At 36.5% G+C, this 12,156-nt stretch overlaps 1 protein-coding gene across 1 annotated transcript in view; it reads right to left on the bottom strand.

The window, feature by feature from the left end:
- Positions 1-12,156, bottom strand: part of TUBGCP3 (tubulin gamma complex component 3) — a 48,957-nt gene that overhangs the window by 16,948 nt on the left and 19,853 nt on the right. The window contains exons 7-9 of the mRNA XM_066545308.1: positions 9,197-9,315; positions 5,927-6,052; positions 2,361-2,429 (exon numbers count right to left, since the gene is read on the bottom strand). Coding sequence (XP_066401405.1) covers positions 2,361-2,429; positions 5,927-6,052; positions 9,197-9,315 — 314 coding nt within the window. The remainder of the gene's footprint in view (positions 1-2,360; positions 2,430-5,926; positions 6,053-9,196; positions 9,316-12,156) is intronic.

The raw sequence follows: 12,156 nt of genomic DNA, 5'->3' as shown, positions 1-12,156 counted from the left end.
TGGCAGCCTGTATGAACTCCTGGATCAAAAAATGTCACATACACACAATTTCAAGTCAATTTTCCACATGTTTTCAAGAAGCTAAAAGGTACAGGCTTTTTGTCCATTCTGCAGTGTCACCTTCAAGCCCTTCCACCTTTCAAGTCACAAAAGAATCTCTCCTCCACTGCTGGATCTCCTTCCTTTCATGTCTTTGGGAAGAAATGTTGCCAGAAGCTTCTGAAAAGCTGAACATAACATGACTCTGGGAACCCTTTCAGTTAGGTGCTGAGGGACCTAGATTCCCCAGAAACTTCAGTCTGCTGCTGCAGCAAAGCATTGCTGACACTGTACTGACTGCTCCCTATGAAAAGGCATTTAATCAGCATGCTCAATGCACTCATGAACTCTAACACTGAAGATGAATCTGGCAAGGAGCATGAAGAGTAACAATAAGACCAGCAGTAAAAGTAAGACTGGGAAAAATTGTTTGAATGATGCTACATGAGGGGTGACACAAAAAAATGGAAAATGCTGAGGTACTGAATGCCTTTTTTGCCTTGGTATTTCAGTAAGATTTGCTGCTAGGGATACCAGATGTCAAGATAACAAGAGAGGTAAGTCTGGAACAAGGAAGACTGAGCTCAGAAGGATAAGGCTAGGGTACACCAAACAGATGGGATATGCTTAAGTCTGTGGATCCTGATGGGATGCACCAAGTGTTGAGGGAAGGAGTTGCCCAATGTCACTGCAAGGCCACTCTCCATTATTTTTGCAACACAGCAATTAGAGGCAGTTTCTGACAACCCTGAGAAAGCAAATGTCATGCCTCTCCTCAAGAAGGAGAAGCCATAAAACTACACACCAGTGAGACTCACTACATTCCTTGGGATAGCAACTAATCCTGGAAAACCATTTCTAAGCTTATGGAGGACAAAAAGCTTTCTCAGGAATAAAAGCTTAGGGAAAGGAGAAGGAAATAGGAACACTTGTGGTGATGGAGTCTGTCTTCCCAAGCAAGTGTTAAGTGCCCTGAGGCCCAGCTTGCCAGGAGCAGCTGGACATCTGCCTGCTGAAGGAAAAAGTGAATGAATTCCCTACTTTGCTTTGCTTGCACGCACAGCTTTTGCTTCCCCTTCTACACTCACTAACTTGATTGACTTGTCTTTTTGTCCTCCTTCTATTTTCTCCCCATTCCTCAAGAGACAGGGGGGAGCAAGAGGCTGGGTGGGTGCCTGGCTGCTGCCCAGGGTCAACGCCCCACAAAGGGAAATGCAGTTTGAAAATAAGTAACCCCAGAACTTTTGTCTTTGCCTTACAGGCTTTCCCTCCCACCCTACTCATCTCTTCTGTTGCAAGGTTTGGTGGGGCAGGAAAGGTAGACAAAACTGCATCTCAAAATAGTCTAATATTTTAATGGTTTTAGAAGTTAGAAAAAAAAAAAAAAAAATCAAAGCACCCGCAAACCAAGAGAGAAAACACATTTTGGACAGAGCAAGACGTAATTACAAAAAAATAACTGGATAATAGCCAGGAAAATCAAGCAAAAAGTATATATAACAAGCATTCCAAAAGTCAAGGACATTCAAGAACTGCGAGTTAAAAGAACAGATGCTTTGAAAACATTAACAAAAGCCTATGACAAACAATAAAGATTTTACTGAAGTTAGAGTTTTAAAAGGCAGTATAATTTAGCTTTAGGTCAATTCTCCAAATAAATTTCTCACCATTACAAGTAATGAGCCCCTTGAAAACCTCTTTCAAAGAAAGGCCAGCAGAAGAATGTTTATTTTATTTTAGAGACAACATCTAGATGCACATACCTACAAACATTTGTGGAAAACCTGCAACATTATCAGCACTGAGTTGGTCTGTATTTAACAGGAAAACAGTAAAACATCCAAATATCTGCAGAACAGATGTCTTTACTCTCAGAAAACAAAAGGACAAGAAAAATGTACAAACTGCCCCACACAGGAAAGAAGTTGGAACTGTTATTACTAGCTGCTATATTGTGCACTGCTGGGAAGATGGACTGGTTTCTTCTCCACTCAAGAATGTGTGACATTGTTCAGGATTTGAATGATAAAGATATTATGCAAGGTGACACTGACAAAAAGGATGCAAAACAGGGACAGAGACTGAGAAATACACATTGTATTCTTTGCTTATGTAACACATCAGTGAATTCTTAAGAGAAGAACATTCAAGGGCACACACACTTGAAGACCAAGAAATGTATACAGAATTGTGTTCACTGTCAACAAAAACTGCTGTACATCCTTTACATTCTAACAGAATAGGTAGGTATTACCTTTTTAGGAGATATTTAGATAACACAGAACAAAATAGTGAAGTTGAATATGTACCACCTAACTCACCTGAGAATGTAAAACAGACAGAAGTCGGTAGTATTCTTTAAGTTCCTGATGTAAGGCTGCACAAAAACTCTGTAAGAGAAAGAGAAGGGAAAAATAGGGGAAAAAATAAAAGGAAAAGTCATCAGGAGAAATCTTTCTGATTTAATTCTATCACCACTATTCCAACATAGTCAGAAATTACCTGAAGGGAATCTTCCTACAAGTTTCAGCATGAAAGCCAATTCTTAGAGTAATGGCCAAAGTATAAGTGCTTCCCTAAGAGCTGCATATACCTTTTCCAGGAATTTCTACACATTATCAAGTGACCTTGTTTCTTGCTACCTTAACTCTATCAACATTTAATTATGACAAGTGTAACTCTTCAAGTAGATATATCATCTCAGTAATGGAAACAATAATTAGCACAGGGATGTACAAATTATAACATGACCCAGTTGAAGATTTTTTTTTTTATAATCATGTAAGATACAGCATGCAGTGAAGTAACTGAGTTTAAATTTCAGGAAGGCCTCTAACAACAGAACACAAAAATTAGGCAATTACCATTATATTTACAGTATAGACTATATTACATGAACAAGAAATCACAATGCTCAAAAAATACTCCAAATAAGTGCTGCCAGATCAAGAACTATAAAATTTTGACCTTTTATCAATTCACAGTTATATGTGATTCTTCACTTGACATGGAAGAAATGAACAACACAAAGTCTATCTTCAGAAATCTGTAAAATGTGCAGAAGTTAATTCAGGCTGGAACTAAAGCAAAAACTCTTCTTTGTAAAACAATTCTAAGCACAGCTACTTTAGGTTGTTTAAAAACCAAGATAAATTTTAAAAACAATTCCTGAAATAATACTTGTTTAGTGATAAATACTTTCCATAGTTTAGGGTTTGGGGGAGGTCTTGTTTTACTTTTGTAATGGTCTTAACCTAACATACAAACTAAAAAAATGCCTGCAACACATTTTTCAAAACAGAACTAAAAATATGGCTCATTCATTTGGGAATAACTGAAAAAGACTTGAAAACCCCCCAAGAAGTGCCCAAAGTTTTTTATTTGTTTGGTTTCTTGAAAGAATACTCTCATGCACACACACAAATTCTTCAGAACTTTGTAACCAATTCTCAGCTAATGAATTCAATATCTATTCTGATGGATTTTTTTAAATGGGAGATTTCCCAGAATTTTCCCTTCAAGACCTTTTAAAATTACAGTCAAAAGAATTTTGAAAAAAGAAAAACCCATAGAAAGAACCCCAGAACTTAAAGTATTTATTCACTAGAGTATGTAAAAGGCAGAAATAATTTCTAGAAGCACAAAGAGAAAATAAATCTTCTTTCCTCTTAAGCAGCTAAGAAGCCTAGAAAAAAAAAGTCATTAATCTTGCCATTGTATCTTTATTAAGGAAAGGAGGTTCCTTTCTTCAACTCAACATTGTAAATTGCAAAGAAATTTGACATTCTTTTTTATTCCAGAGGATACTGAAGGGCAAAAAGAAATCCCCTTATGTGTAACTCCACTTTTCATTTCTTCTCACTTGCTTCTCCAGGAAATTTTTGAACCTATTAAAGTGGCACTTGCCAAGATAGAGGGCAGAGCAGACCCTCTAAGAAAACAATCAAAGACACTGTTCTGGTCAAAAAGGAGAACAGTAATCACTGACTTTAATGATTTAGTAGCCAAAAGGATTTAGACTATAACTGGTTACCAATTTTTCAGAGAAGCTTTACAAATTAAAATTTACATCCAGTACCAATTCCTGCATCACAAACCACAAACTTTTGCTTCCCAAACTGTTACAGAAAAACTGGACATTACCCTAGAATTCTGATTTAGTCTGCTGCAAAAGAGAATTGAGGAAAGAAACAGAATGTTTGTTCAAGAGAAAAAAAATTCAAATGCCCATTAACTCAACTGGATCTAAATGGGCGAAATGTCAAAGTACAAGCTAAATTATAGTTAAATGCCAATTATTCTCTTTATTTTCTGAGGACAAAGTAAAATTTAGATATTAATCAGCAATGGTAGGAAAATATTAAGTGTAATATATTGTTACATCTCTACTTCTAATGTTAACGCCTGACATTTTGTGTGGTAAAATCAGTCACCAGAATCATACTAGAAGAGGTGACCGACATCTTATTGTATACCTGGTTTAAACAGGGGTTTACACAATCATCCTTTCAGAACATTAAGTGAAAAATGTTTATATCAATATACACTGTTGTGCTAAATTCCTTAATGCACAGGGCACAGCACCTGAAATTCTCAACTATGAAAGCTATGATGAGCATGAAGGCATACTCTCTGTGCCCAGATACTGACAGCAAGAGCAGAATATAAGTTTTTATTTGTACACTGATGTCCTAGAAATATACACAAGTGCTTGCCTCAAGCAAAATTAGCAGCATTAGAGCTATGCAGATTCAGGTAATTTAACTGCACAGCCTTCTGCACAGGATCTGAAACCTGCATACAGAAGCCAAGGTACGGCACATTTAAATTCACTGAAGAATTAAAGTTCTCCCCTTTCTGTAAACTTGAAGATTAAAGCCAGAGACAGTAAAAATAATCACAAGCAGGAAGCTGCTAGATAAAGAATAAAACTTCACCCAGATATAAGGGGGAGAGTCCAAAGAAAATGCATACAAAGTAGCACTGCCATATAAAACATGGAAATCAGCATTGGATCAGTAGAAAAATAATTATTTATATGTAACTAGAAGGGTTACTTAGAATAAGAGACAGAATGGAACAGAATAAAACATTAGAAAAGTAGGAAGCACTACAGTGTCTCTACTGACCTCTTAAGAAAAATTAGATTGAAGGGAGAAGCACTTCAATTTCTTGGCAGATTAGGTAGGATGTTATGGCTAGAGGCAAGGATAACATTTCTGTCGACTCAGAAGGGATAATATCCAGTTTTACAGAGGGAGCAAGTGAGAGGAAACGGGAATGTCTTAGCAGTAAATGTGGTTTTGGGTATTACAGCAGCAGTCAAGTTACTGTAGACTATAAATCATGATGATGAAACCTATGAAAACAAAAATTAATATTCTTTTGATGCTGTATTCAACAGAAAGGGCAGAAGATAATGGACTACTTGCATTTTATGTAAGCTAGTGCAGTACTAACACATGAACATCAACAATAGCTGACAAGAATGTCTCCTGCACAGGTCACTAACAACTGAATTGGTGATTAATTACCTCAGGGATGACATCATCCCATTTAAGAAATGTTTGTGTTTATGAACATGCATGAATAATTTTAAAATATTGGGTTTTTTTTTTTTTAATGGAGATTAAAAAAGGAATTTATGAACATTTCCAGCTACAAATTACAGGGGCAAATCCCTAAGACCAGAAAGGGCAAATGCCTTTTCCTTGCCTTCTGACTGTGACCCCATATCAAATGCAGCATCCACAAAAGGAATAAATCAAACAATAAATGATTCAAGCTCCACAGGTAATGCATCATTCTAGCACTGCATTTACTCAGTAGTTTCTTAGCCAAACAAGAACAAATATTGTAGTTGGACTGTTTTATCTAGCTGACCCACCTGTCCCACCAGTCCAAATGCACGATCCAAACTCCTCTGGTCTGTGTATTTCCTTATTTTGTTATGGAGCCACCCCAACTCTGCAAGTCTGCTTGTAGTATCTCGGAGAGATTTCGACAAGCTCACCTATAAAGTTAACAGAAACAAGTTTGCAATTAAGTCAAATCTGCCACACCAATACTGGTTTCTTCACAAAGGTCCCCTTTGTCATAAAAAAAGCCATTTTCAGAAACAATTCATTTTACCTTCTACAGATACTGCAGAAAAGCAGACAACCATGTAATTAGCATTATATTTATACACACATGCAGGCAAAAGGCAGCAGCAACAAACTACTGGCAACTCTGAGCCCTTCTCTTTTGGAAATCTTAATGTAACAGTATTCATACACTCTTTTTACATTAGGCAATTATGGCAACAACAAAATGGACTACAGAAAAAAGGAAGAAATCTACATTTTCATGTTGCAATATCAGACTCTTTATCTTATCCTGATAACCAGCAAGACTGGAAATACGAGTGTTGTAGCAGAGGTGTTAATGACTGAAACTAATGAAAAAGCTTGGACAAAATAATTAGTAATTGCTACACGTGAAAGAAATCTTCACTAGAAAATAAATGACCCGATGCCTTACTAGGCATCAGGAACACAAACTTGTAGAACCCAACTTCTAAGATTAAGTCCAGATTTTATAAGTTATTTAATCATATGTCCTTCTGAACTCTTCTAGTCTGTTTCTGGTTGTCTTCTAGTATCTCACTCACCTTAGTCCCAACATCTTATTTAGCTACCACTACTACTTTAATCTGAATTAGCACATTTCTTCCTCTAATTTACCAACAGATAAGACACTTCCCACTTGAGATTTTCTTCTTCCACATTTCATCGTATTACTCAAGAACACTACCACCAAGCATTCAAAATTTCATTCAATAAAAAATCCCAAACAATCTGACTGATAATACAAACCATGAGACAGCGACTGACTTTTGCCCACAGCAACTGGGCCTATCCCACCTCTACAAACAATTTTAAACTTTGACAGCCAGCTGGAACAGTCAAAACCAAAGCAAGGAATTGTTCCAAGAAGTTAAACTGCCAAAGAACTAGTCATCAATCCCCTTCATTAAACCTTTTAGTTAACAGTACAGGCATTCTCCAAGATAACAATTAGTGTCAGAGCGCGTTATCCACACCAGTGTGGGCTTGAAACAGGCTGCAGCATTTGGTTGTAAGACCGCAGTTCAGTCCCTAGCCCTCCTGTTTACCCACAGAGGTACAGCTTTAACTTCTTGAACAACTTCTGTAGAGTAAATTCCAGCCCAAACAAATATAATTGGACACAGAAATCCTGCCCACAGCTAAAACCAAAGAGATGACATACGAACTATTTAAAATTCTGCAAGTACAGAGTGCTTGGCAAACATTGAGCACAACACACATCCGCTGGAATTAAATGAGGAACAAGCAAAATTGGCTTGGTGTTATTACATTTGTATGCCTTAGATCAAATCAGAAGCTGCTATCTTATACAGTGTTGAATGTCACCACCAGACCTAATATTAACACTAAGATTAGGAAACATTTCAGCAGGAATAGCACCTTAGAAAGTGTGCTTCTTTCTGGAAAAAAAACCCCAACAATCCAGACTGTGTACAATGAGATTGTCATCTGAGGGAGAGCTACATGCTCTGACTACTATTTTGCCTAGTGTGCACCAATACAGCTAGAGGAGGTATGATATTGGTCCTCCTTGCTTGTCAGAAGTTCCAGCTGCAGCTCCGGTGGGTCAGATAATCTCACCTTCACTGGGTCCAGTAGATCAGACCAAGTACAAGTAAGGAAGAATGGAAGACGACTGACTTCACAAAAATAACTGAAGACAGGGCTCTCAGGCAAAGATTATTCAGCTGGCTTGTGGTCAGTAATTAAATTCCCTGAATTACAAGTTCCAAGTAAAACAGCTTCTGACCTCAAACCAGCCAATTGGATATGAAAGCTACACAGAAAACCAACAAAACCCATAGTCAGTGATTACAAAATTGGCAAAGTTTTCTCCACATTCCTCTAGAAAAATATATTATGCTACCCTTCTTTTGCTATATATAATCTCATATATAGAATATAATTTACTCAGTGAAGGTGCTAAGGAATTACAAACTTTGCATCATCTACAGGTGGATGTTTATGAAGAATCTGTTAATAGTAAGATTTAACAGGATTTAAGTTTTTCCATTTATCCCTCCATTAAGCAGCTGTAAATGTCATTGTAAAGTAATGGTGAACAACTACAACATTTCACTTTTTGCTACTATCATGAAGGAGAAAAGGAAATTAGGTCAGGTATCAACATTAAGACCTGTCTACCATGCTCCTGGCACATGAAATGGCCCAGAATTAATTTCCCCACCATTTAAGGACTATGTAATATTGTCATAGTAGAAAGTTTTTAATATAAGTAAAAATTGCAAGTGTTGTCTTTCCATCTGAACAAGAATATGAAAACCAATTAGCAGAAACTGAACTCTGAAGCTGCACTGTCTAAATACTAAATGTGAAGATGCTAAAGCAATTAGCACAATTTTCTGTTCTTTGGTCAGATGACCCAATCACACTCTCAGGGTTTTTCTGAATTGCAGGCAGGCATAAGATCTCACCACCTTAAAGCAAAGTCTCTCAGGCATCTCTCCTATTCGTTCGTCCCTTATTCAATGTCTTCATTCAAATTCACATCAGACCTTTCTTCAGTTCTACCACCAGTCCTTTCTTTTCTAGGTCACCTGCATCTGATCACTTATAACTGTAATCAGGCCCATAACAACAAGTGGCTAGCACCTATTCCACATCTCAGGCTGTTAAATTTAATCTAATAAGAATGCAGTAAAATGCCTGCATCTGCTTTATGTTAATTCTTATACACTGGAGAGGAAAAATGTTGACAGAAGTCCTCAAAGCCATAATTTACAAGTCCTTCTATTGGATTAAGAGTTGGGAGAGTATTCACATCTTGTGAAATGCTACATTTTCTGCCTGGCACCTAATCTACCCAATCAATTTTCAACTACTAATGTTGAAACTACTCTGTTGTATTAACAAAAGAGAACCCCCCAAAACAAAACAAACAAAACCAGCACAAAACAAAACAAAACAGCTGGTAGAGGGAATATGGACTTGCAATAATATTTTAACTTTTTTACATGTTTCTCACAGCTATTTTTCCCCTATATACTTTTCTGTTCACATATGAAATACAAGTCATCATACAGTACCTTTCCCTCCACTTTATAGCAATTTTCAGAATTGCACATTTTGATGTTTTTGCCATCTATTCCCTGGAAGACATATAAAACATCTCTTACAAGATTTGCTTCCGTTATTTCAACAGAACCTAGAAAAGAAAAAAAAAACCAAAAATAAAACAAGTATTTAGATTTGTTGAGACAATAAGTTTTGATTATAACTTTGAAGAACTATTTAGATGCATAGTCAAAAAACACAAAACTATAAAAAACTATGCTGGGCTTGTAACTGGTAAAGAAACATTTCAGGTCCTCTTAGTCTGACAGGAAAGCCCAAGATTGGCCTTACCTGCCTCTAATGCTACCTGTGGTTCTCCCAGAGCAGTCAGTCTGTACAGCACAGGGCATGTCCTATTTTAACTGACACACTGGCCAGTTTTTAAACTTGGTAATCTCTTGATACAGCACCAGTGCAAGTTCTGAGGCAAGCACCACAGTAACTTTATCTTTCTTTGAACAAACAGTTCAAGTTGTAATAGACTTCTAGAATAATCTCTTCTACATTCACCTAGAAAAAGAACAGTTAATCCAGAAGGAAGAACTGCTTGTTTCATAATGGCTTTCAATTACATATGCCACTGCTCAGTGAGAAGACTGATCAAATCAGACTGCATAACAGCCATGGAGCTAGAAAATATTTAAGTGTGAAGTTTGCTTCTGGTTCTTATCTCTAGTCAGAGGGTAGATTGTGTTAGAGATGCAAGATATTTATGAATTTAAAGACAACATAAAATCAAAAAAGGCATTGTGTAGATCACTGAAGCTATCCCCACCTTTTCTGGGCAAACTGTCACCACTTGCTTTTGTAAATTTATTTACGATTTCAAGAATTAAACAATTTTAACAACAACTATCCAGAAACTGAGATGCTACAACATGCTTCTCCCGATTTAGACAGTACTCTTACTCTTGTCAGTTTGCCTCCCCAACAATCCACTTTCCCAGAAAAAAACCAAGAAAAATTAAATTCTACTCTTATTTCAGTGTAAGTAGTCTTCAATTTAAGATACCATTTAAAAATGGTATCTTAAATTGAATGAGTCTCCCCACATAACAATAAGATGTGCATGACTGTAGGTTGTCCTTCATAGGAACTTGTAGAGAAATGGTGAAATATTCAAGTGCACATTTCTTTAATTGATAAATAATACGACAGGTATTAACATCATCCATACAATGTGCCTTTTTATACTCTGTGTGTGGATGTAAGAGTAAGAAAAATTCAAAATGAAAAAATAAAAACAAGCAACTTGAGGAGAAAAAATTAATTACAGGAATTTAATATTCATAGAAATGTATCATCTTGACAATAGACTTCTATATTCTGAATGCAGTCCTACTTCTATTCCTACACCAGCAAGTGAATACATTTAAGACAACTGTCAGTCCTTATACCCATCCCACACAGGAACCAAAGTCACAGCTGCTGGCTGACTCAACAGAAGAAGTATTGCTTTTTATAGCAATCAGTATAATATATTAAGAGGCAGTGCTAGATTTTATGTTTTTCTATTTTTCTTTCCTATGCTTTTTCCTACTCCTTTTTCTACTTTTTCTTTTTTGTATTTTTGTATATATTAAATCTACTACATATATAAAACACATATTTACATTATACAGATATACACACACACAAAACTTCTTGCATATAACAGTCTTGTTAATTAGGTTCTAAATGTCAAATATTGCCCTCAGACACACCAGTACAACTCTGATCTATAAGCCACTGCTTTGTAAACTGCTACTCAAAGATGCAGAGGCTGGCAGACAGGCTACATTATAGTTCCTTAATATCCACACTTACTTGTAGAGAAGTTAAAAACAAACAAAAACAAAACATCACAAACAAAAGTCTGCATCTCTTATCTTCCTTTGTCACAGAATAATGGTGCTATGGGATAACAACATCTGCCATCAGCTCACTTATTCAGAACTTACTTTTACAGTAAAAGTTGCCACAGAGATCACCTGTTAAACAATTCCTCCTTAGCTGCACTTGTGTAAATTGAGAATAGATCCTCTAGACACCAGCTTCAGGTTTACACACACTTAATCATGGATGTAAATGAGCAATATTAGGAATTTAGGAAGAAATTCTTTACTGTGAGGGCTGATAAGGCACTGGAACATGTTGCCCAGAGAAGGTGTGGATGCCCCATCCCTGGAAGTGTTCAAGGATACTCTCTGGAAGGCTCTTGAGCAACCGGTCTAGTGGAAGGTGTCCCTGCCCACAGCAGGAGAGCTGGAGCAAGATGATCTTTAAGGTACCTTCCAACTCAAACCATTCTGTGATTTCACAAGTCTATATTTATATTTTTTTTATTTTATTGACAATATTTTATGTCATTTGTTCTAAATACAACCACTGTAAACAGTATGCTAATCTAAAGAAGAAAGAGGTTTAAGAGCTCTATATTCCAGTTCACATTTCCAAGTTCTGAAAGACACAGATCCACAAACAGATGAGAATTTCAACAAGTTCTGTTTACTGATCTCTCTTTCTGACTCTAAAAACAGTAGTATCTTCTGATCATCAAAAGAATGATCATTGCTCACATATCACAATCACTTAACTATGACAAACACTGGAATGAGCTCAGTATTTTAAGAGGACCAGAACACAAAATGATGATCTTCTGATCATCAAAAGAATGATCATTGCTCACATATCACAATCACTTAACTATGACAAACACTGGAATGAGCTCAGTATTTTAAGAGGACCAGAACACAATCCAACTAACCAGTGCAAAAAGAAATGAACAACCAGCCAAAGAGACTGTGGTCAAATACACTAGTCTTGCATATTTGCTTCTATCCTTCTGTTAAGTACATTCTAGAAAAACACTCTTCAAAAAACCAGCATGCTGTGATTCCAAAATAATTAAAAAGATAATGGAGGATATAGATAACAACTGTAAAAAACCTTC

This window comes from Molothrus aeneus, chromosome 2 (assembly GCF_037042795.1).
Source record: "Molothrus aeneus isolate 106 chromosome 2, BPBGC_Maene_1.0, whole genome shotgun sequence".
Classification (NCBI taxonomy): domain Eukaryota; kingdom Metazoa; phylum Chordata; class Aves; order Passeriformes; family Icteridae; genus Molothrus; species Molothrus aeneus.
This window is presented reverse-complemented; position numbering and strand designations above follow the sequence as displayed.